This window comes from Elephas maximus, chromosome 19, assembly GCF_024166365.1.
Source record: "Elephas maximus indicus isolate mEleMax1 chromosome 19, mEleMax1 primary haplotype, whole genome shotgun sequence".
In the NCBI taxonomy this organism is placed as follows: Eukaryota; Metazoa; Chordata; class Mammalia; order Proboscidea; family Elephantidae; genus Elephas; species Elephas maximus.
This window is the reverse complement of record NC_064837.1, coordinates 25,952,060-25,978,882: the sequence shown is the minus strand read 5'-3', so window position 1 is coordinate 25,978,882 and position 26,823 is coordinate 25,952,060. Positions and strand designations below refer to the sequence as shown.

Below are 26,823 nucleotides of genomic sequence, written 5' to 3'. Positions count from 1 at the left end.
CATGGACTCGCTGAAGTAATTTTTACTTGTCTTACATGCCTTTTTCAGGTTTCCCGTTTCCCTATGAAGCTTTAAATTTATCTCACCTATGGAGTGCATGAGGCCACTGTCCACGTTCGCATTGAGTAAGTTTGACATTGCGAGCACCGTACAGTGCCTCAGTGATGCCAGCCTCCGCGACATGCCACGTTTCCTGCCGCCTGTTTGTGCATTTTCATCTTCAACTTCACTACAGTCGTTCAAAAGGTTCATAAACAACGTGAAGTACCTGAGAAATGAAAAGACTCGCCTTTACACAGGGCAGGCTGGGTCACCCAGAAAACCAATACGGTATTCTGCAATAATCACGTACGCATCACACGAGCAGCCCGAGCATCTGCTTCTCTTCAGTCTTGGGGTAACCAACCAGGGTGGCTCATTATGAAGTGTGCAGTGTTAAATATAATTTTATCCTGATAAATCCAAATACACGTTCTGTAACATGTGCATCAAATAGACGCACTCTTTCCTGGTGTGTCACTTTTAATGTTTAGCACGTAAAATCAATGGTCCAAATAATTTAGACAAAGTAATTTTAAATGACTTAATAAGGCAATCTGGGTTTTACTGCCACCAGTAAAACAAACAAATTTTTCTAGCCCAGCCCTGTCATGGGTAATATTTCTTCATATATTTTATAAGACAGCAGCCAATGATAGTAATATCAGAACAATTCAGTTCCTTTTTCAAAATATAATCATTTGCTACTTTGATTACACTTGCTTTGTCTTGCTGAATATGGGGCTTTATTTGCTTTTTGCTTTGTGTTTTTGGTGACTGAAATTTACTTAAGAAATAACTGTGATTTGGCTTCCATCAATTCCACACCATCTCCTTCCTCAGGCTGCAGAGGAAGACCAGCCAGGAGTGAAACCACTGCTTCCATGCTTGCCTGGTCCAAATCTCTGGAGAAAAAAAAAAAAAAAATTGAGACCATAAATCTTTCAGGTTCTTCCAGTCCACCTTCCCCTCAAATCATCTCCTACGAACACATATAAACTTTCTTACTAACACACACAAACTTTATTAACTACCTTTTCATTAAATAAAGGCAACCTAAATAATCGAGTTAATACGCTAATCCCAGAACGCGAAGGATTTTCCAATTGGGGAGAGGGCAGTAATTACTTTCTATGAAGTAATCTTGGCAAAATGATTACCTTGTATCAAAAATATGTACTATAAAACCAGATCTGGTCAAAGAAATATATGTGGCTGGTTATTACGTAGTTCACGGTGCTTAATCACTTTGATATTTGGCAATAAGTATTTATCATTAGTGCAAACTAAACTGCATTGTAGAAAGACTCAACACAATTACGCTCCCCAAACAATACTTTTATTCATCTGATTTTTTAAAATAAATACAATCTAGGGCTTTGCAGATAGAGCCCTGGTGGCGCAGTGGTTAAGCAGCTCAGCTGCTAACCACAAGATCAGCAGTTTGAACCCACCAGCCTCTCCACGGAAGAAAGATAAGGCAGTCTGCTTCTGTAAAGATTACAGCCTCGGAAACCCTATGGAACAGTTCTACTTTGTCCTATAGGGTCACTATGAGTTAGAACTGACTCAATGGTGTTAGGTTTTTTTTTTTTTTTTAACTTAAATATCTTATTTCTCAATAACTGTAAATGATCCTTCCTAAATAGATAATGCTAAGTTTCCAAACATAACACCCTCTCACATTTGTTTTTTATTGAGTCTTACAATTAAAAAAAGGTTTTTAAAAAAATACTAACGATTAATATATTTATATAATTTAAATTCAAAAGCTTGTTATCTGAAACATGTAGAATAGCTGCAATGAAGTAGTACTAATGTCTACAGCAAAACCTGCTAATGCTTAATAAAACATCACCCTTTTTCTTTACCTTGTAAGACATTTTACATCATCATCTGCTGCTTGGTTTGATGTTCCCATAACCCAGTCTGTCAGGTATTCTACCATCTTATTCCTACAGAATGTAGACAAAAGGAAAGCAGCAAACATTTTTTTCTTAAAGTCACACACACACACACACCCCTTTAGTCATGTAAGAGTTTTTAATAGTGCACATCACAACTTAATAAAGAAATTTTGGTATCACAAATCTAACAGAAGGGCACAAACAGGAGCAACTTGGATATTGATCCCTTACGTTGGCCCTCAGCTATGGTTTCAGTTTGGAAACAAAATCAAGTTCTTAGTTCACAATATAGTATACTTTTAGAAAACGGGAGCACTTTTCATGGGCACAAAGTTTTGGGAAATTTGAAAAGACATACAGAGAAAAACATTAAAAATGTTCCTTTGCCACGCCCTACCATCCTCATAGAAAACTAAGTTTCTATTACTTTCCTATACTTCCTTTAACGTAAGATTTACAAAACCTTGCTTTGTTCTTTTTGACAACTCACCTAAATTTCATCTCTTGGCAAAATGAGAGGTCATCTCTCCTTGCCATCATTACTTCGACCAACTGACACAGTTTAGTTTTTATCTGAATTGCATGGACCATATTCCCAAGCACACGAACGTATCTATTTAGACATGGAAACATTTAAAAAAAATTATCAGATACAGACAAAAGAGAAGGTATTCTAAATGCTTTAATCTCTAAGTAACAAGACTAAATGTAACTATAAAAACTGCAAGATTTTATTCATATGAGAATATATATATAATTTCTGGCAATCTTACTGTCACACTCTATTTGGGGGACAATAAAGAAAATGAAGGCCAATTATTCCATAAATAACTACTAATAAAAGGAGCCCTGGTGGGGCAGTGATTAAAGCATTTGGCTGCTAACTGAAAGGGCAGTGGTTTGAACCCACCAGCTGCTCCACGGGGAAAAGAAGCGGCAGTCTGCTTTCATAAGACTTACAGCCTTGGAAATCCTATGGGGCAATTCTTCCCTGTCCTATAGGGTCTCTATGAGTTGAACTCGACTTGAAAACAATGAGTTATGGGTTAACTACTAACATCAGTGCATAAGAGGTTTATCTTACCTCTTAAAATGCTTTTGCTATATTTCAGTAGAACACTTACCTGACCAGATTTAACATCATGGTTTCAATGCTGGCTTGCCCCAGGTGTTCAGAGCTCCCTTCAGTATGATTATCTAGTAAATTCTTCATTATAGCTATGGTTTGCTCTACAAATTGAGTATTGGTGTCAGTTAACAAAACCTATACAGAGAACAAAATATGTTTCGTCATTAATGCACCGAAGACAGAGCAGTGAACTCTGAAGCTGCCTGAGCCACCTGTCTGATATATGCACAAACAGACTCACAGGTATATACCCAAGCAGGCCAACACTCACACCCACACCAAAGACGTTCACACCTCCAGGCAACACGTGTGCTAGAGCGCCTAAGAAGCAAACGGAATCTGAATTTAGGTGACTTTTCTTTCTGCATTCCCTTTCTGTAGGTTTTTTTTTTTTTAAACTATGAGTGAGATACTTATGCCAGTACCTAATTTAAATAACCCGAAAGGAAAAAGCCTAAATGTTTAAACAAATCACTCTATATTCATAGGGAAGGGTGAAAAATAGAGAGCACTTTACCTGTCCTTGGGAGTCAAAAAACTTGCTGATGGTATTCTTCAATTTGTTAAATAGCATTGGATAAAGAGCAGGACTCAATTCTAGACCCACCAGATCCTTAACATTGGTCCGTATTTGAAGTCCCACTTTCTCATGGTTACACACCATTAAGGATAGCAGCCGATCCATAAATTTGCTGACAGGTGTGTCTGCATTTCCCTCAGAGGACATCACTGAAATCATGGAACCTTTCCGTTCACTGACTGGGCCCATGGGTGGGCTATAGGTTGCCAGGCCAGAATTGCTTCTCTGCTGTAGGCATACTCCCCCAAGGGCACAAAGGAAGCCGGTCATGTTGATCCATTCCTGTAGGGAGTCGGTGTCAGACAAATCTATGGATCCTCCTCCACTCACATGAGACATTCGCCTCTTAACAATGGTCTTGTGAAGGCTTTCAGCAGCCTAAACACAAAATTTTTGTGGAAAACATGAATTCAACCTAATTTGGTTGACACACTTGACAAATTACTCTTTATCCATCATTTCTTTCATGGCAAATGTACATTTTTTACATTTAAAAAAATCAAAGCCTTAGATTACATACTTTTTTTTTTAAAAGAACCACCAGTATATTTTTGTCATAGCTAGACTAGAAATCAATCCAGAGTATCAAATTTCTTTAGAAAAGCTTTGATTCTCATGGATGAACCTTGAAAACAACACACTAAGTGAAAGAAGATAGTCACAAAAGACCACGTATTCTATGATTCTATTTTTATGAAATGTCCAGAATAATGAAATCCACAGAAAGTAAATTAGTGCTTAGGGCTTGGGGGGAAGGGGGAAAGTTGGTAGGTTTCTTGTTGAGGTGATGAAAATGTTCTAAAAGTGATCATGGTGATGGCTGCAAAACTTTATGAATTGTACGCTTTAAATGGGTGAATTGTATGTATGTGAATTGTATCTCAAAGCTGGAACAAGAAAAGTTCTGATTCGAAAGTGGTACATCCCCTCCAAATAATAATATTAAGTACAAATTTTTGCTTTGCAAAAACATAACTTTTTTTTTCTTGTTTTAATTAAGCACGACAGGAAAAAAGCAATGAAAGGATAACCAGTTTTTCTAAAATGCCTAATAATGAGAGCAATCTGAGCATTACAAATCAATACACACAAAAACTAATTGTTAATTTCTGGGGTAATGGCACATGTTGTTGAATGAAATATCCAAATTTTTTAATTCATTTAACCTATGGTTTCAATCTTCTGTCTACCAGGTCTCTTAATTAGAATACATAACAAAATAGCAAAATTAGTTGTTTCAATTTCATCTTTCTTTACCTCTACCACCCTTTTCCTTAAAATTCTGTGAGGTACCCTCAAAACCCAGTGCCATCGAGTGATAGGAAAAAAAGCAAAAAACGTGGTAAAGAAATGATCCCTAGCTCAGCACTGTTCAATATTTCCACAACAATGAAAATTTTTACGTCATATTATTCAATATAGTAGCCACTAGCCATATGTAGCTACTGAGTACTTAAAATGAGACTACTATTAAGACTGAGGAACTGAATTTTAATATTTAGTTTTAACTAATTTAAATTAAAATATAATTTAAATTGAAATAGCCACGTGTGGGTAAAAAAAAAAAAAACCCAGTGCTGTCGAGTCAGTTCTGACTCATAGCGACCCCGTAGGACAGAGTAGAAGTGCCCCATAGAGTTTCCAAGGAGCACCTGGCGGATTCGAACTGCTGGCTACCATATTAGATAGTAACAGGTAGATCCAGATGAACCACAACTAATTATCAGTTTCAAGACAACTATGTATTTATTATACATTACTAGAGTGAAGTAACAATTATATTTGGCAGATCAATTCGTAGACATAAACCAACTTTATAAACTCACCTGGCCATCTTCCATTTTGACTTTTGGGTAGTTGAGGATGAGTTTTGTAGCCTGTTCCCATTTCGCATGTGTATCTTCCCAAGCCTAAAATGAAGGCAATTACCACTTGAAAGCACCTATAAGCCTAGAGCTAAAAATCAATCAGCAACAGCCAGGTTTCATAACTTGGAACATTTGACAAGTAGAATATCCTACTTATAATATGCACCTATCTTAAAAACTGCTGCAAAAGTTATTCCTGGTCACATACACATAATGCTAGGCTTCCAAATTGAGAGTTGGGGGCATGGTGGGAGGAGGTGTTTCTGTCGCCAAGGACATACCTCAGTGTTTCCTGCAGTGGGATGCTCTATGCGCCTTAGCAGTGCCATCACTCTCTTCTGAAGTGCTGCTCTTCCTAAGCAAGGACAACAGCAAATTGAGTTATTGCACTTAGAGATCTGTTTACCAGCAGAGAACCTGACAAGCCCAACCCAAATGGTAGAGGAGTGGAATGAATGCTTTAAATGATAAAATTGACAACTTCCTTCCACCAACCTCGCAGAAAAGGACTCCACAATGTCTCCAGCATAAAATGGCTACTTGCACCTGTATTTACTCAAAATGTGTCAATGTGTTTAAAAAGTCACTACATACAGTTCACGCAGAGTAAATCATGTAATCTACAAATGACAGTAATCTATACTGCCAGTTATTTAACAAATGTACAGCATATTAAAAACTCAGTGAGGAGATAACAATTAATTTCAAATGCTATTTAATTTTGACTCACTTTGTTCAGAAAGGATCTCAGGTAAGCTATTTGAATTAGCCCTGTAAACTTACAAAGTTTTGTTAGCTGCCATCGAGGTTGATTCCAACTCATGGTGATCCCAAGTGTGCAGAGGGTTTTCTTTTTACATTTATTTATTTTTTAAATTTTATTGTGCTTTAGTTGAAAGCTTACAACGCAAATCAGTTTCTCATTCAAAAATTTATACACATATTGTTTTGAGACACTAGTTGGACGCCCTGCAATGAGGCAGCACACTCCCCTTTTCTACCCCAGGTTCCCCACGTCCATTTGTCCAGTTTCCCTACCCCTTCCTGCCTTTTCATCTTGCCTTTGGGCAGGTGTTGCCCATTTGGTCTCATATACATGACTGAACTAAGTAGCATGTTCCTCATGTGTGTTACTGCTTGTTTTTATAAGCCTGTCTAATCTTTGGCTGAAAGGTGAACTTTAGGAATGGCTTCAGTTCTGAGTCAGCAGGGTGTCCAGGGGCCACAGTCTCAGAGTTTCCCCCAGCCTCTGTCAGATCAGTAAGTCTGGGCTTTTTTTTGTGAATTTGAATTTTGTTCTGCACCTATCTTCCACTCTGTCCGGGGCTCTCTATTGTGATCCCTGTCAGAGCAGTCAGTGGTGGGAGCCAGGCACCATGTAATTCTTCTGGGCTCAGGCTGGTGGAGGCTGTGGTTCATGTGGTCCTTCAGTCCTTTGGGCTAATATTTTCCTCCATAGGGTTTTCAATGGCTGTGACCTTGCGGAAGGAGATTGCCAGACATAATCTTAAATACATGACTACATTTCTAATACAATCAGGTGTTAAACGTGATCTGAGGCAGACTGAGTGAAAACACCATTATCCACATTTACCTGTTGACATCATATTGCTGACAGAGGCAAACTCCATGAATGTGTTATAGTTGGGTAAAAAGTTGTGCACCGAGACTTCATCCACCCCACACCGGATATCTGCTTCCTCACAGAGGTGGCGGAAACAGGACATGGCAACCAAAACAGCTTCAGTGTCAGGGCTCCACAGAAACATGTAAAGGGCCACTTCTAGTTTGGTCTGGGCTTGTCGGCATATCGGTGGGGTTCCGCTACACCCTGCAGTACTATCCTGGGAGTCAGGGGGTGGGAGGTATATATTTTCAACTTAGAATAATTTTATTTACAAAACCCAACAAACCGTTAAACTGTATATCCTATACATTTTCATTCAACAACCCAAAAGAACTGTCTTTTTTAATGACAGGCATTTTCAATCCCCAAAATACCTTGTCTGAATGAGAAAGAATCAACGGAATGCTGCTAGTTTCAAATAGGATATGCATTATCCTCCCCCTGATTCTAGAAATGTAAACTAAATCTAACATGGACACAAGTAAAACACCAACATAAATCTACTGCATAAAAAAAAATGTAATTGCACTTCCCTTCAGCTCTAAATGACAAAGGAAGAGGAAGTAACAAGACCATCTACCTACCCAGTGGAGGAAAGAAGTAAAATACCGCAGCACTGACTAAATGAGGGCACAAACAAGAACTAAGCATTTCTGTAGAAGATATTATTCAATTCTGGATTACATAACCCCAACACATGAAATGGAGAAATTCCTCATTTATAAAACAAATGCAAATTATTTAGGCAAAGTAAAAACCAAAAAACCAACCTCACTGCTATCGAGTTGATTCTAACTCATAGCAACCCCGTGGTATAGAGTAGAACTGCCCCACAGGGTTGTCAAGGAGTGGCTGGTGGATTCAGACTGCTGACCTTTTGGTTAGCAGCCGAGCTTTTAACCACTGTACCACGGGCAAAGTAGACAAGAGTAAATACTATACTGCTTAGTTGTCGTTGCCTTTTTTTTTTTTTTTTTTAACCCTCAACAGAAGATTATAGTAAGGAATAAGAAAAGGTTGGTCTGGAAAAGAAACTTCTGCAATGATCTGGTATTTTCATTTGTACAGATTTATTTTTAAAAGAAATTATATACACAAACAAAAACCACTTAACTGTAACATCAAGAAAAATGCTTTATTTCCCCCCCAGTGCATTTGTACCTCTGCAACTGGTACAAGTTTCACACTTCTGGGGTACAAATGAACTTTCTTATAAGGTGGAGGTTTATAATAAACTATAGTTATCAGCTACAGTTCATAAGTATCAAATACTCAGTCAAGTGTTGTTTATACATTATCTCATTTAGTTCTCACGATCTGGGGGCAGGAATCATTATGATCCCCACTTGAAACCTGAGAAAACTGAGGCACAGCAATGTTAAAGTACTGGCCAAGAGTTCCACAAAGAACAGTGGACTGACTCTAAGCAGCTCTTAACTACTACCCCATGTTACCTAGTTGAAATTTACCAAAGTTTGTTCAGATAAAAATACAGAACGCAGGTGATGAGAAAAAAACTACAAAGATGCTGCTTACCATGGATGAGTTTCCTTTTCCCCTCCGGACAGAAGCTCCTGGAGTACAGGTACGCAGTAACTCTTCGTGATCCATGGACATCTGACTGGTGTTTCCACTTGAAGGGACATCACATCCTACTCCATAAAGGAACAGAAAGTGACAGGAACTTCTATCTGCCTGCTAGAAAGAAGAAGTAAGTAAGCTCTCTTGAAGCACTGCCAACCAGGAAAAGTAAATTTTTCATATAAGTTGTGTCCCTGTTTGAGATTATCCTGGAAAACCTCTCCTCCTCTCAATGCAACATCCCCCCCGACCCCCACCCCCCGGCCCAACCTTGCAGAACATTCATTAGAAACCCTTTAGGACAAATGTTTGTTCCATGTCTTTGAAACACCTCTCAACTTTACACCCTCCAGATCAGAAGCAAATTACAGAAATAAAAATTAAGTTTAACATGGACATAAATAAAACATCAACAACATACATCTACTGTATGAAAAATATAATGCACTCTCCAATCAATTCTAAATGACAAAGCTTTTCTCCCATTGGGTTCTGTGATCCCTGCCATGTCAGGATAACTGGAAGTTACTGCTTTGCAAGATTAAATTCCTCTGGACCAGTTACCAAGAATGGTATGTATACCAAGCATGTTACAAGAGTAATTTTCCTGCTCAAAGTACTACAGATTCATTACTAGATTGCTAATGCGTGTACCCTGGAGAATTATAAGCAAAAGCATAAAACTCTCAAGTTGAATCTCTTTCCTTACCTTTGAAATAATGCCCAATTCTAGAATATTAATACCCTAAGATAACCCACATGTGGATAAACCCACTTCACCATTAACCCATTTCTAAACACTAAAAAGCATATGAGTTTAGTACATTTAAGGTCTCTTACAGGCATGATCCTAGATCTGGATAAAAACTCATTAAATCAAGTACGCCTAAAACTATGCCATGAGTAGAAAAATTTTTTATTGATTAATTACAGAAGCTACATGTTGAAAGAAATTTAAAGCTCTCTTCCATCCTCCACAACCTCCTCACCATGTTTCAACAGTTCAAGATCAAGATATTTCATTCCACCCTATGGAAGAATACTCCCGATATTTTCAAGAGGTAGAACCTTTAAGGGAGGAATATAGAGAAACCTAGATTGAGGACCCTCAACCTCTTCTCCTCAGCTGCTGGATAGATAACATTTCCTGGACTAGCCAAGCCAGAAGATTCAAGTCTTATGTATGAACTTGAAAGATGGAATATGCTTCTCAACTTACTTTTGTTATAGCAGTCCCCATTCCTCCTAGGTCTGCTCCATAGAGTCCTACTTAGATGAACATAAGAGTTCATCAACATTGTGGCTTTAGGGCCAAAACCTTAGAATAATTTTCTAAATGTTGACTTGTCAGCCCCAGTCCTTCCCTTGAGGACCCTGTAGGAGGGAGGGGCTGGAATAAGACCTGATTGGCCTAATAAACACTTCCTTAATTTCTCAACATTACTGTTGCAAATATTTTCCATTTTTAAAGATGTCATTTTGCTTACCTTATTTTTAAGAAGAAATTTATTCCTGCAGATCAAAATTTCCCGCAACCATTTGAGAATTTCTGTGCTACTGAGCATTTGATGGCTAGTTAATTTCTTGCAGATGTAAAAAAGCATTTGTGAGCTGCAGTAGTATAAAGTTCATTGTTACTGGCATTGTTAATAAATAACCTAATATAGATATAATCGGCACCTAAGAATGGTATTCTCTGATAATGGATACAAGTTTAGAAAAGCTTATTTTGTTTCTAGGGTCTGTTTTAGAAAAACAGTTACCAAAGCGTTAATAGCATCATAATCAAAGGAAATAAGTCTCTGCTTTAGTAAAAGAAGCAAGTACTTCTACTTCCCAAACTCCCAACTGCTTCACTGGTATATTCCATCCTTGCAGTGGGCTAAGCAAGAAATAAGAAACCGTGTACAAAACACAGAGTGTGTATAAACCCAATGCTCTAAGAGCTGGGATGGGCAACTACCACCCCCAGGCCAAATGCAGCCCACCGTATACTTTTGTAAATACAGTTTTAATACAATGCCACATGGATTCATTAACATATGGTCTATGGCTGCTTTCATGCTCCAACAGCAGGACTGAACAGTATGACAGCGACTAAGGCCCACAAAGGCTAAAAGCGTTTGTGAGCTGCAGTAACATAAAGTTCATCTGGCCTATACAGAAAAAGCTTGCTGATCCCTGCTTAAGTGCTGTACTGTCCCACATGGTAGTTACTAGCCGTTTGTGGCTACTGAGTGTGCCACAATCGTATAACACAGCCCAAATTTTGGTGACTTTATGAAAAAAGAATGTAAAATATCTCATTAATAACTTATATTGATGACACATTAAAATGATAATATTTTACAATCTACTGGGTTAAGGAAAATATATTATTAAAATTAATTTCACTTGTTTCTTTCTACTTTTTAATGTGACAACTAGAAAACTTTAAATTACATATGTGGTTCACTGGGAGCGCGGCTCTAGAGTCTAGGATTTAACTCAGCTGCCAAGTGACTTTGGCGCACCCATTCCTGTGATAAAATAAAGGCAACGCTGGAGGTTTACACAATTCCATTTTTCTCAATGTGTTGCCTTTGTGCTTATTAAAAAGGTAATAATTGGCATAACCTAAGAAATAGATTATAAAATTCTGCCCATATTTTTACCTTGTAAGTAGATGTCCATTATTAACTCATTTATCAGAAACTCTGGTATTATAAAAAATGCATGAAAGATCACGATTTAAAAGTGGAAACATACTATTTGAGCTACAAAATTTTAACACTATGCTTACAAACTGTAAAGATACATTAAAAGCACACTTGCAGCTACAGAGAAATCTGAAATAGAATACACTAAATGACAGTCCTTATGGTTGGGTGATAAAATTTAGCACAATTTTTAAGATTTTATTTTCTAAATTGCTGTGATACTGCTTTTATAGTTAAAGAAATATTCTAATGAATAATTTCAAGTCAAATAAAATACAAAATCATAAAAATGTCTGGAGGTACAAGTGAAAAGTTTTACAATGAACTAAGTGCTAAACTATAACATTTAAAGACAAAAGATAAAATACAAAAGAACTTTTTACAATTGAATTTAAAAAATAAACATACACATACCTAATCTCCCAAAATGTTTCTACAGGAGCATCGGGATTCCACAAATCAATGCTATCTAGCTGATGAAGGACCAGCAGAGCCTGAATTTTAAAAGAGAGAAAAAAGACTTTTACACAAAACATTTTGGTGAACATATTACTGGGGTACCTATCTCACAAACACTAACAAATTGAGCTGTTGAACTGTAGCCTCCGTGTACAAGAAAGGCAAAAGAGAAAAACTCCGGAAAACCCAAGTGCCTGGGAAAATAGATCAAAGATCAAAACTGTATACAGAATAAAATCATTTTATACCTATCATTATTATATTAAATGACATATTTTAAAAAATGACATGCATACAAAGTGGTGGTTCAGTGGCAGACTTCACGCCCTCCACGTGGGAGACCTGGGTTTGACCCCCAGCCAATGCACCTCAACTGCAGTCACCACCTATCACTCAGTGGAGGCTTGTATGTGGCTGTGACGTGAACAGGTTTCGGCAGGGCTTCCAGACTATGGCAGACTAGGAAGAAATGTCTGGCAATCTACTTCAGAAAAATCAATGAAAATCCTATGGCTCTCAACAGTCTGATCCCATTGTGCATGGGGTCACTGAGAGTCAAGGTTGACTCACAGCAGCTAACACCACAACATATAAAGTTAAATTACTGATGAATTCAGAATAGTAGTATATGCATGCAAAAATTGCTCTAGAAACAAAATAATTTCAATAAATATCAAAGAACTTTATGGAACATTGTAAATTAGTATACAAAGCAATATTTTACTTCTAGGGAAAATATAAAATGGAAGTTATCTTGCTTGCCAGAAATTCTTTTGGAACAGTAAAGATAAATTATTGTTTTTCAAAAATGAGGAAAAGGAGAGCAAATAGACCTTGCATTTCATAGCAGATTATTCATCTTAAAATTTCAATTTACCAGACACTTAACAGGAATTAAATAATTCATTTTAAATATACAACTAATTACAAATACGAATTACATAATAATTTATCTTATTACATAAATCAAAACAATCAAAGGTAAAAAGAGGGAAAACTTAGACTCTTCCTTCAAACAGGCCCCACCCTCATCTCAATTCCACAATGCTCTCCCTGAGGCAAACAGTGCAGAGTTTTGCAAATTCTTTCCAATCCATGGTCAGTAAATTTCGTGATTCTTTACTCCCCTTTAAAGCCTTTTATCAAAACTTCAATGAAATACTGTTTGGAACAAATAAAGGAAATTTATTTTTCTCTTAAAAAGCAAATCAAATGCATAAACGGCAAATGGCTGCACTGATAACCTGCCTCACACTGGAAAAAGATACGTCTAACCTTGGGCCACTTTATAACTCCAAAAGTTATAGATTACATAAGGACCATAACAATGTTATCTTGTTTCAAACACTTTTACTGTAATTACTTTTAGGTATTTAGTGAAAACTGCAATTTACTATGAGAATCTTCCAAAGTTACACAGTTCATAACTCTCATACCCAGGAAAAAGAGGACAACTTAAAATTCAATTTTCTCACTATTGTGCAAAAACCTAAAAAATAAATTTTTTCAAGTAGCAAATTCCCCATTCATATTTGCATGACAAAACATTTTTTAAAAATTGAAAAAAAAAAAAAGGTATTAGCCTTCTCTCTGCCTTAATATGACTGTTTTCATTTTTTTTTTATTTTCCACATATATTTCAAGGAAGCTATAAACACAGCATATTCATTTGACATTTCATAAACATTTTTCCATATTGCTATATGATCTTCATATGTTTGAATGGATATTTAACAATTAGTGAATATTAGCCCATTCTCTTGATAGTGAATATTTAAAGTTCCCCTAATATTCTATTATAAATAAGACCAATAAACATCTTTACTTTTTTTTTTTTTTTCATTTTGAATTGTACTCATAGGGTAAAAAAAAAAAAAAAAATCACAGGTATGAAATTGTTTGGGCAAAAATATAAATATTTCTGTCAAACACTGTCAAATGGCCTTCCAAAAAAGAATGTAAGGATTGTACCAATTTACACAACCAATAACAATGTACACAATGTAAGCAATGAGTGCTTCTACTTGTGTACACAATAAGTACTTCAACTTTTTGGGTACACATTTTTACTGACATGTAAGTCAGCATAAACAATATAAAAACAATTTTTTAAAAAAGTCAACTACATTCACACCCACTAGGATGCCTCTAATTAGAAAGACAGACAATAACAAGTGTTGGTTGGAATGTGGCGAAGTGGGAATCCTTGTACACTGTTGGGGAAAATAGTTGGGCAGTCTCTCAAAAAATTAAACAGAATTATCATATGATTCTGCAATTCAACTCCTAGGTGGACACCCAAATGATATGTCCACATAAAAAACTGTACATAAATGTTCACAGCAGAATTATTCATAATAGTCGAAACGGGGAAACAACCCAAATGTCTATCAACTGACAAATGGATAAATGAAATGTGGTATAGCCATACAATGGAATATTATGCGGCCATAAAAAGGAATGAAGTTCTGATACATGCTACAAAAATGAATGACACTTGAAAACATCATGCTAAGTGAAGGAAGTAAGACACAAAGGGCCACACATTTTATGATTCCATTTATATAAAATGTCCAGAATAGGCAAATCCATAGAGACAGAAGTAGATTAGTGGTTGTCACTGTTTGACAAAATGTGACAAAAATGTTCTGAAATTAGATAGTGGTGATGGCTGCATAACCCTGTGAATATACTAAAAACCACTGAATTGTACTTTAAAATAATGAACTTTATGATACGTGGATTACAACTCAATAAAAAATGAATATATATTAAATATTTCTAAAAAGTCAACTACAATTAGAAAATTTAATTTGTTCAATGTTGTTACTGCAAAATAGAAAGCAAACTCCTTTCTTGATGGAATTTATAGAAGAGTATGAAGACAAATATACCATTTCCAGAAATGACATCTACCTGTCACTCCCATAAAGCACACGTCAAAGAAACATCGAGAACATCTCTAATATCACGATCTTTCTTTCAAGAGCCTAGAATTTGTTTTGCCTTTACCTCCATTGCTTCCTGAGCTATCTCCGGCATGTGTGACTGTGGGACCAGTTGGACAAGTCCTGTAATTAACTCTGCTGTACTGCCTTGGGTTTCAGGCCCCTGTTTTCTTGGATTCTGCAAGGAAAAATGAAACTTTGATTTAAAAAAAGGTCAGTTGCCAGGAGTGACTGCTAACAGGTACCGAGCTTTTTTATGGGGGTCACAACGATGTTCAGAATTAAGATAGCGGTGATGGTTGCACAACCGTGTGGAGACACTCACTGAACTGTACACTTTAAAATGGTGAATTTGATGGCATGTGAATTTTAACTCAATAGAAGTAATAATTGTGGAATTGAAAAAAAACAACTGCTTCTGTTAAGGATTCCCTGACTCCACATCTATACTTGTTTATCAATGTAAACAGTGTCCAGGGAAAAGCCTAATTAAAAAATCCAAAAAACTAGGCATCAGGTTTTCAATTAAGAAATTTTATCAATAATATGAGGGGTAAATGAGTTTTTTTCTCAACACTACCCTAGCTTAAAAACTTCTGATTTGCAACTCTTTGGCTTTGACATTGTAAGTGATTGTGATCAAAGACACACAGCGGGCATGGTGGGCGAGGGCTACACGGTCATCCTGTGCAGCCCCTTTATCCAGTAAAAACAACCTGCCCAAATCTACACAGCTAGTTCCACACCATACTTTAGTCCACCATACTTCAGCCTAAATCTATATATCCAGTCCAGATATCCATACTTCAGTCCTTTTCATTATGGAACAAACTGTGTACTAAGCAAAGAAAATTAACAGTGTACATAAATGTGAATGTCTACCTATTTAAAGAGTAACTTCCATAACTTGGAAGCAGCTATTTACTCTTCAAGTATATATGGCTCATTTAAGTAAGGCCAGTGCAACTTGTATTCATATTTTATTTTTCTAACTACTGATTGTTCCCTGTTTTAATGATTAAGGTAAACTCTCACCCCACTCCATCTGTTAATTCAAAACTGTTAGCCTATTTTCTGACAATTATATTCATTCATTCATAACCCAATAACATTTATCAAACACCAAAGACACAATTCTGAAAAAAAGAAAATGTGTTTCCGACCCTACTCTGTGTAGTCTGATGGAGAAGACAGACACTAATAAAATAATCAGACCAACAAGTGTAAAACTGCAAATAAGAGCTGCGAAGGTACGTGGCTGCTATGAGAGCTGGAACAGGGAAATACTGCCTAGTCAGAGGGCCTTCCTTAGGGCAATGATAACAGCTCAGAAACATCAGAAATCGCTATGTAGAGAGGAGAGGAAGCATTACCTAGGCATCGGAAATGCATATGTAAGGGTGGGCATGGTGGCATGTGCTAAGTAGGAGGGACTGAAAAAATGGGCCATCAGGACAAGAGTGAAGACGAAGAAAAGCATGATGCTAAGTGTGGCAGAAGTGGTAGGTGAGAGGTGGACTTTGTATGACCTTGTAGCCCAAATGGAGTTTTCTGGTCTTTCTCCCAAGAGCAATTTCAAGTAAGAGGTTTTAAGCAGGGGGCATGATCAGATTTGCTTTTGAATTTAAGATCACTATCACTTCAGTGCAGAGAAATAACTACAGAAAGGTAAAAAAGAATACAAGCTAAGCAAAACTGAAAAATTGAGAGCAGCATGGATTAGTACAGCGATGACTGAAATAGGAAACAATAAACTATATTCCTTTAAAACTAACATGATTGAGACTACTTAGTAATCCTACATTCCTCCCATTTACCAAGATTTAGAATTTTCTTATGTGAAACATGAAATAATCAAATACTTACAATGAATCTTTCACTAATTTAACTTACATATGGTTAGTCTGAAGGTCCCTGGGTGGCACAAAGAGCTTGCACATGCCCACTGACCTAAAGGCTGGCGGTCTGAACCCACCCAGCAGTGCCACTGAAGAAAGGCCTAGCGCTCTGCTTCCATAAAGATTACAGCCATGAAAACCCTACCGAACAGTTCTACTCCGTAACACATGGGGCCTACATGAGTCTGAATCGAGTGGAAGGGCAACGGATTTTTTTTTTTTTTTTGGGTATGGTTACTGCGAGAAAAGTTGTTTAACCACTAGATGGCAGCAAAATTTCAATTTTAAATGACCTTTTTTGCTCGCTAAATTTCAAACTTGGGAAATAGCAGGTTTTGCTTAAAACCTTGGCTCTTCGAACAAGATATGTAACACAAAAGGCACCGTGAATTTGGTGCATTCTTTGAACCTAACTATAGTTATGAAAACAGAGTGATACTAATCAATGTTAATAGCATCAACACAAGTAACTTGTGCTTCAAACCCAGGAACCGTGGACAAACAGTATTTCCCTACCTTCATAGCTTCACTGATAGATTCTACAGAATTTTTCCAGGCCAAAGTTCCAGCTATTTAGTCTATCAGATTCATTACATGTCCCAAATTTGGATAGGCTTTTTCAAGGAGTTCAAAATATCATAGGTCTTTTGGGATCACTGACCCTTTGGGGAATCTTCTATCCTGTCTCTCTCTTCTTTCTCTCCAGGGGAAACAAACAAACAAACAAACAAAAAACAACTTGCATACACATTTTTATAATTTCAGGAAATTCATTAAATTCTTGAAACCATGGACATCAAGTTATCAGCCCTTACATCATAGTAATTTGGAAAGTATGCTATCAAAATTCAAAGCACCTTAGCATTTTAGAAGGCCTGTTGCTGAACAAAGCAATAAGAAATCTTTTTTGATGCTGTTTTCCAGGGGCTGGACAAACTCCACAGAGGTTAAATACATTTTCCTATGAACTTTGCAATATATAACTTTTATATTTTGGAAATTAACATTACTGTTGACTGTATTTTACTAATTATAGTAATAGTTAACATTTATTTAATGCTTATTATGTGCCACGTATTGTTCCTAAAAGCATAACATGTGCTGCATCTCAGTCTTCCCTGAGGCAGAGGCTATGATTATCTCAATATCCCAAATGAGAAAACTAAGCCCCGGAGAGGTTAAGGTACCCAGATCACATAGCTGGTAAGTAGTCTGTCTCCAGAGCCCTTGCTTTTAATCACTTCATATGAGTATCACTCTTTTACATCTGTTAATTCCTAATTACTTTGTGTACCAGAGTGTTCTCAGGAGTCTAATACCAGCTGAGGCAAAAAGAGCAGAGTTATGACGATAATGGAGTACTAACCACACACATTTTCATCTTCTTCTCCTCCTAATGGAAACCCTGGTGGCACAGTGGTTAATAGTTATGACTGTTAACCAAAACGTCGGCAGTTCGAATCCACCAGGCGCTCCCTGGAAGCCCTATGGAGCAGCTCTACTCTGTTTTACAGGGTTGATATGAGTTGGAACCAACTCGATAGCAACAGGTTTGGTTTTTTGGGTTTTTTTTTTTTTTCTCCTAATACAGTATTTGCAGGCAGAGGCAATGATACTTGAAAGAAGAAAGAATAGAAAAACTAAATTGCTTAGCAATAGCAACTGGAGATTAAAAAAGGGAAAAAAAACTCTATACAGCAGTGGAAAGCACTGTGATTTATGGTTGCTTCATTGCTTCCTCCCCACTGACTGTCACACCACCACCCACCCCAGGATTATGCCCACGTAATATATAACCTAATTAACAGGGTAAGGACAGATCTCACCAAAGTATGTTAGTTTAATGATAAAGAAAGTTAAGAAAGGTTAAGAAATCTGACTGAATTATATTAGTATTCTCTATAATTTAGTTTTCTTTGGGATAAATCTTAGGTTTCGGGTATAACCAGAAAGGGTCAGCAAGTGCCCTTGAGCTAACACAATTTTAATTATCTCCCTGGTCTTGGCGTTTCAGTTAAACCAAGTTAATTTAGTGTAATAACTTCAGGGCATTTCATTCAGAATACTTACACAGAGTAGGAGCTTTGGATCTGCATGAATTAATTTCACCATGGACAAGAGAAGGTACTTATAACTTCTTGTCTCCAGGTCTGTAGGCTTTTCTTTAAACTTAAGGCTTGTTACTTTTTCTTTAAATGTAAGACTCTAAAAGCAAAAACAAAACATGACATCATCTCGTAAGAAACAGATATCAGGCTCAGAATAATAGCTATCCAACTTTTTAAAGTGAACCTATTATAAAAAAAAAAACTCTGACAAAGGAAAAAGAACTATTTTATACTACCACATTGTGGTAATTAAGAGAAACAGTCAATAGTATATATAAGATTAATATTCTTAGGCTTAAAAAAATTATTTTTCATCATTTGCCTTATTCTTAAATAATCTAATAAAGTTTAAGTGAAAATCTATTAAAATACTAAACACTTTAATATCAGGTTGACTCTTATCTAAAAAAATAATTTTCTAAAATGTGAAAACATTATGGAGAAAAACACTGGTCTATAATTCTCACAAATACATACATTGGGCAACTCATTTAACAAACACTTATACACATATATAGTTCATAAGAAGGTAAGGTATTATAAATTATAAGATACATTAACTTATGTACAAGGAGAAAAAAATTATAATTAAGACACCATAAAAAGATGTATTTCTTACAAGTAAAAACATGTATGTGCTTCTTAGAATTGAAATGTTATCTTTCTTAGAATTGATGAAATATGTTATATAGCTGATCTCTGTGTTTAACAGTTTAAATGTTAAGTTTTGCTTTTTCCTTCAAAGGCATAACATCTCTCTCAAGTTATAGAATGTCTTTTGCCTGAATAACATTCATAAAACAGAGAAATAACTCTCTGAGAAAGATTAAATCATGGAAAATGTGTTTTAACTATGGAGATGTTATGGTGAACTAAAATAATTATGGATGCTATAAAACCAAAAAATCCAAAAGTTATATTCTAGATCTAATATCACTTTTCTCTCTATTCTTATAATATGTTTCTGACTTTGATATGCATGTCTTGATGTGAACATATATGTGAATCACAGGCAGCAGAATATCCAGCATCTACAGGCCCATGATAAAAATGCCCAGTAAACATGCGTGTCTTCAGACATGAAAAGTGGTGATGCATTTCTGTAACACAGAGCAACCATTCCTCAACGTTTAAGTGTGAGAAATGCCTTTGTTATTACATCCAAGAACGCTGAAGGTTTTTGGCCCACATACGGGAAGAATAGCTAATGGGCACACTTATGTTCAAGAATGTCACTACAGAGAAGAAACAGTAAAAATTACAAATATTGTTTGCTTTTACCTTTACAGTCTCAAGGCAAATGTATTTAATAAATTTTGTTTTTATGTTCATTCTAAGTCAAGGTAAGACTTGAGATCAAGGCAAAGCTTTTTACTGAACAAACTTAATAACTAAGATATAACTAAGTGTAACTATCTTCCCTGATACAGCCATTATACAGGAGCAATTAGCAAATCCAAGAAATATCTTCTATTTAGTAATCATTTCCAAAAAGTAAATATTAATTCATGTCATCTTTTTATCACAGGTATCAGCATATAAATTTTGTTCCAGTATGACTGCCTAATATGAAATATAAACCTTGAGAAAAGTCGAATAAATTTATTCGATTCAGACACCTTTTAATTTAATGACCATTAATGAGTTGTATACAGTCAGGAAAAACTTGCTAAAGAAATGTATTTCTTAGTTAGAAATGTAATCACACTCATTCATTAATTTATTAAATGATGTTTCGTACTGTAGACACTTGTAGGCATTCAAGCAAGTACATGGGCTTTGACCAAAGAAGAGAGGTAGTCATGCCCAGTAAAAAAGCTCACAAACAGAGATTTATTCAGGTATCTACTAGGGGCCAACACTGTTTGTTCACTGAATTAAAACGTGAGTGAATTACAGGCATGTAAGAAGTACTTGCTGAATCAGGATCCCCATTATGAGACACAAAATTCGCAGACATTATTTATGCAACTTATCTGTGCAAATAAGAAAATTATTTGTGAAATTATTTGTAAAACTCATACATTATTAGCAGACCTGAATTTTAGTGAAGGCAGAAGATCTTAGTTTTAAAGTAATAAATGATTAGTGCTGAGACAAACATTTCAAGTTAAAAATAAAACCTACAACAGTACAAAAAAGAAAAGCTATGGCTCAATAGGAAACTCGGGTGGTGTAGTGGTTAAGTGCTATGGCTGCTAACCAAGAGGTCGGCAGTTCGAATCCTCCAGGTGCTCCCTGGAAACTCTATGGGGCAGTTCCACTCTGTCCTATAGGGTCGCTATCAGTCGGAATTGACTCGATGGCAGTGGGTGCTGGGTTATGGTTCAACAGTTCATATGAAAAAGGCTAAAAAGTTTAAATGACTAAAAGCTCAATACAAGTTATCAACATAAGCGAACATGGTATCCAGACGCAGAAGGTTAATGGCTCCCATCACTGATTAGACCGCATACGGAACACTAAAATCAGATCCTAACCTATTGTTTTAATTAAAAAAAAAAAAAACACTGTTATGTTGAATTCTTTCTAAAAGAGAAGCAAACCAGATGGAGGAAGGTTTTGAAACCATGTTAAATAAGGGATTCACTCACTCATTCAAGAAATATGTACCAAATGCCTATTATGTGCCAGGTACTGTTCTGGGGCTAGGTATCTAGTGCTGAACAAGTCAGACAAAGCTCTTGCTGTCCTCAAGCTAGTATGTGTGTGAGGACAGCTGAAGAACCCAATAAAGACACTGGACTGAATATCAAGAAACCTCAGAGCTAATTCTAGTTGACCTTTCACTACCATGTGACTATCTACAATTCACTGAACATTATTTGGGCCCCAGTTTCTTTAGCTGTAAAAACAAATCAAGCAAAACACACACACACTTATACACTTTTGAAGAAAGCTAGAAAAATAAAGTTCCTTCCAACACTGAAATTATATGAAAAAGAAAAACAATTATATAAGAGAGAAAAAAAAAATATATATAAAAGGGTACAGGATAACTTTATTCAAATATTTGCAATGCTGCCTTATGGGCAAATCAGAAGTGTTGTATAAGAGTTCCAGAAAAAGAGGACCAATGAGGGCTGAGAGTGATAAGAACACGATTCTATTTTGAAGAAAGAATGTTCGAAGAGTTAGTTCTTTCCAACCAGTAACTCATCTGTCTGAAAAATACTGAGTGGCTTTAAAACCTATAAACATAGATTATTATTTTACTTTTATGCAGACTGAACTCCTTGATTGCTACTTCTGCAGCAAACCAAAGGCTCAGATTTATTCAGTGAAAATCAGAGTCCTAAATCATCTGGGGCAATGCTAATCAGGGACAATCCACTGAACATATCATCTAATGCAGTGGTTCTTACTTAAGTGGGAGTGGTTTTTGTCCCCCAGGAGACATTTGGAAATGTCTGTGAGAAATTTTTGATTGTCATGACTGGTGGTGTCAGGGTTGCTACTGGCATCTTGAGGGAAAGGTCAGAGATGCTGCTAACATCCCACAATGCACAAGACAGCCCCCTACAACAAAGAATTATCCCGTCCCAGATGTCAACTATATCAAAGTTGAGAAACCCTGACATAATATCCCCAAGTCATTTATTATGTATACTTGTCTGTGTTTTCAGACTTTATGGCCACCCTGTAGTGAGCTCTTCACTTGGAAGTTTTCAAACAAAACCTATGACAGCAGAATTTCTGTAAAGGCAAGTATGGTGACTTACTCCTAAAAGGGTAGTAAACTTAAAAAAGGTCAAGTTCTAACTTCTCAGAAGATATCTGGGATGAAAGTATTCTTTTTTATGATTTCTTTCAAGTCATTTTGTAAACTCTTAAAAAATGACTAGTTAAATAGCATTTAAATAGGCATTATCTCACCTCTAATTAGCTTATACCTGAACTGAAATTTTTTTCAACTGTTTAAAAAACTAAGTACTTGGCATTTCAAAAAGTCAACTAAAAAATAATCTTGCATTTTAAAGATTATTTAGTAAAAAATCACTGCCATACCCTTTGGACTGTAATTTCTTTCAGTTAAAGAGTCCCAAAATATATGAATTAGCAAACTTCTCTGTTTGAACATCTAAAATAAATAATCCTCGGTAACAATTACTGACAACTGGATAAGAATGAACCACAACTGTGTAAAACCAAAATTTTATTTGACTTGGAAAAAGAGAAGCATGACAGAGAGGAAGCTGTTTAAATCATCTTGTAAGTGTGAAATAGCTAATTTACTAGATAAAACCAATAGGTGAAGACATGGTACATTTTCATTTGAAATGACATGATGTGACTATAATGGAAACTACACACAGAAAAGTCAAAGAAACAAAAGACTTTTCTGAGGTAGTTACAGTGAGTCATACTTACAGCCACAGAAGCCCACTGCCATGCAAAACAGTGACTGGATGGCATCTGATCATGTGATGTACAGCAGCCAATAAGAATAGAAAATAAGAAGCAGAAGACAAAGTACCACCAATCAATGTCAAGAGTTGTCATGTATAATACTCCTGCTATACATAAATACCAAGAAATGACTTTTACAGTCCTATAATTGTCTGCTTAAATTGGTTCTACATGAGTTTTTTAATTCTTTATGAGTAATAATGTTAGAAAACCTAATTTGAAAACGGTCTGCTAATTAAGCTTAAACATAGCCAAACTTAAATGTCAAAGTACCTATCATTTTAAAATGCTCAAAGCACATCTGCTGAAACATGAAATATTTTTCTTTTATTTTAAATAAACCATTTAAATTTTATTTCTTCTATCTTATTTCCTATCTGTCATATTTAGCATCTAGTAAGTAAAATAGGTAGTCACAGGACTATTCACTCTAACCCAGGAGTCAGCTTCCTTCACTCATCACCAAAAGGTGAGGAGCTAATCAAAATATGTTACTTCATAAAGAAAAGTTAAAGAAAAAAGAAAACTAAAAAAAAAAGGGTGACATTCACTAAGATTTTAACAGCTCTGAGTGAGAATATGACTCTAAGCTCAGCTCGCTGAAACAGTGGAAAACAAGTATCATTAACTAGTATTGCAACAATCTTTCAATATACAACATACTCCAAGATTTATGGAAAAAGAGGAACTCGTTTGATTTTCTAAAATAATCAAAACAGCAGGTATGGGAGGAAGACACTGAGAACAAGAAGAAGGAGGGATTCAAAGCTCATGAATAATCTTACCGGTGCCATTCTTACTGCTGGGTGTGCTCCGTAACCCTGCACAGCTTTGTGAAGTGTTTCACCAAACATATTTCGAAGTTCGACTGAGTGACAATATACAGCATCAATCTTAGGCCACCAATCCAATGCAGACTGGAGAAAAACACAAAGATCATAAGGAAGGAAAAGCACAAATTTGCATGAGTTATATACTCTGGTTATCACTGTGGTTTTAAGTTTTAACCTTTCATCAGAAACTTTCTGAGACCATGCAAACACACATGATAACTTCCAAAGTCTTCAAATAATATCTTTAATTCAGACAATATGCTATACATTTATTTTAAAATATAATAATCATCATGAGACAAACAGCCCACTTCATGAACATAGGCAGATATGAGGCTGTCTTTTCTCATTGACAAGCTAGTGAATCTGAAAAACAAGGAGTCTTTGGAGAGCTAGTTATGTAGCCAATCTTTTTCTTTTTTTAAGTTTAATGTTTTACACATTTCAGATACATGTGCACATGTAGTATATATTTTCCCAGGTAAGAAGGCTATCATCAAAGCTTTACAGGAGAGATTAGTGGTTCAACACAACGTTCAAAGAATATGTGGCAAGCCATTACTTATATGCTTACAAACAATGATAATTACAACACGAAATTAGTAAATGAGATAAAGCTAGTAGTAAATCTGTAATCTTAACTTGACCAGCAACAACAGCACAATACATGGAAGACTAACAATCACTATAAACAAAGACAAACTGATCTATGCTAAATATTTTTAAAAGGTAATTATTTCAAGTACTTAAAATACAGGCTTCCGATTTTTACTACCCTGCTGTAAGAAACATTTGAAAGAATGATAATATTCTAGTAGATGACACTTAAGAAGGGATTTAATAACTTTGCACCCCATTCCCAGGTAACTTCTCATTCAACACTAAGCTAGTTAAATTCTCAACATTTAATTTCTTCACACCTAATTCGTAGACTATTTGAATAGCATTAAGTTATATTACTATAAACCAAAACTCTAGAATTGTAAACTCTATTTACTGGATAGTAAAATACAAATCAATTTATGGTACATAATTTGAATACTGAACCCCACCCAGGAAGGGATACTAAAGCTGTGAGGGAAGAAATACTTTTTTTGGATAATATGATTGTTTCTGGTTTTCCCTCAACTTTTACTTTACTTAACTAATTCCTGACAAATGACAGATTTTTGGTTTGGTTTTATAATTGATTCCTCAAACCCTGGGCAATTGGATCATCTGGTTTTCCCAAAGAAACCAATGCAACTTGATTTCTATATATTTACTATTTCTATACAGCTTGTATCAATCAGCTTAAAGTAACACAGAGCTGAATAATCATAAAATGCATTGTGCAAAGGGTCTGCCTCCCTGCCAACCCCATAACATTTTGTTAGAAGTTGATTAACTAAAGATATATGCATCCCATGTAACAGCCTATTCAAATGATAGTGTCATTTCCCTGGCTGTTTAAACTGTACTGTGGTACCAGGCACACCCTATCAAATAATTTTAGATTTTAGATTTAAGATTTTGCATCATGTGGTTGGTAAAAATTTTGGTACATTACTGTTCTTTTTGAGCAATTATCAAACGTGTCCTTTTGAAACTAAAGTACACATGTTCTTTTTGCCCTTGAAAATACTAAGTTTACTGCCAAACAAATGACTATAAGTAAATAGTATGAGCAAACTATGGGGTAATTCCGCAATATTTAAATAAACTTTCAAATGCCTCAGAAATATTCCTTCTGATTCTCAATATGGGAACTATCCGTAAGTAACAGCAAAACACTGCTATAAAGAAAAAATAGAACACAAAGTGCTATACCAGCCACAGCATGTCCCAGTGATGCCTAAGATACCGGCTCATAAACACATTATTTTTTTTAACTTCCCAATTACAACAACACTTCTAATTTAAAGGAAGTCCATCAAGATTAATTACTTAACACAGACCTGGTAATTGTAATTTATCTCTTATATATGCAATAAAGTGACAATATTATTTTAAGTACCATTTCAGAAACTGCTAAAAACTTGCATTATGTTGAGATTAAAAGTTAACTGACTTAAGATTTCCTAAGAAGAAACAGTGAAATAGTCTAGATCTAGGCACAGTACTTATAAACTAAGTATGTGTATGTTTCACAAAAGCAAAACAAAACTCCAAACACCACTTCTACAGAAACCTTCAAAACACATCAGTAAGATTTTATCTTATTTGAGAACGTGATAATCTGAAACATCTATGAACTGGCTAAAGAACAATGGAAGAGGAGAACTTATGAGCTGTATTGAACCAAGAATCGTTTAGAAGGAAATCTTACACTATGAATGAATTTAAGATTAGGAGTCTAAAATACCCAAGAAAAAATTTCATATGTCATAATAACTGTCTTCAGGTAGACTTTTACAATAGTAAATTCTGCAAATTTGCATATTTATCTTATATTTGACTTTTTAGTCAGAAAGTACTTCAGATTCAGCATCTATTAAATAACCTCAAACCAAAGAGGGGGTAAAAAAAAAAACTAACAGAAAACAATCTGTAATAATAAAGTATCATTATATAAGGTATAACTTTAAAAAGATACTTTACAAACTCAATAAATTTGTATTCCTTTACAACTATCTTGTTGAAAGGTTACTGATGCTTAATATTTTAAATAGGCGTCAATATAGTTTTTTTCTTTATAAAAACAGATCTTCACATTGACTGGACCTGATATAGACAAGCTCCACCTTCACACATGCAG

The 26,823-nt window shown here is 35.6% G+C and overlaps 1 protein-coding gene across 5 annotated transcripts in view; it reads right to left on the bottom strand.

Moving 5' to 3' along the window:
• Window positions 1-26,823, bottom strand: part of NF1 (neurofibromin 1) — a 253,107-nt gene that overhangs the window by 130,121 nt on the left and 96,163 nt on the right. For 3 of the 5 annotated variants that reach the window (XM_049859655.1, XM_049859659.1, XM_049859657.1), the window contains exons 12-26: window positions 24,039-24,170; window positions 18,806-18,940; window positions 14,902-15,015; window positions 11,845-11,924; window positions 10,219-10,342; window positions 8,687-8,848; window positions 7,118-7,367; window positions 5,805-5,878; window positions 5,482-5,565; window positions 3,593-4,033; window positions 3,071-3,210; window positions 2,437-2,559; window positions 1,911-1,994; window positions 828-944; window positions 87-268 (exon numbers count right to left, since the gene is read on the bottom strand). In XM_049859655.1, the coding sequence (XP_049715612.1) occupies window positions 87-268; window positions 828-944; window positions 1,911-1,994; window positions 2,437-2,559; window positions 3,071-3,210; window positions 3,593-4,033; window positions 5,482-5,565; window positions 5,805-5,878; window positions 7,118-7,367; window positions 8,687-8,848; window positions 10,219-10,342; window positions 11,845-11,924; window positions 14,902-15,015; window positions 18,806-18,940; window positions 24,039-24,170 (2,242 nt within the window). The remainder of the gene's footprint in view (window positions 1-86; window positions 269-827; window positions 945-1,910; window positions 1,995-2,436; window positions 2,560-3,070; window positions 3,211-3,592; window positions 4,034-5,481; window positions 5,566-5,804; window positions 5,879-7,117; window positions 7,368-8,686; window positions 8,849-10,218; window positions 10,343-11,844; window positions 11,925-14,901; window positions 15,016-18,805; window positions 18,941-24,038; window positions 24,171-26,823) is intronic. The other 2 variants (XM_049859658.1, XM_049859656.1) reach the window with 2 other exon arrangements.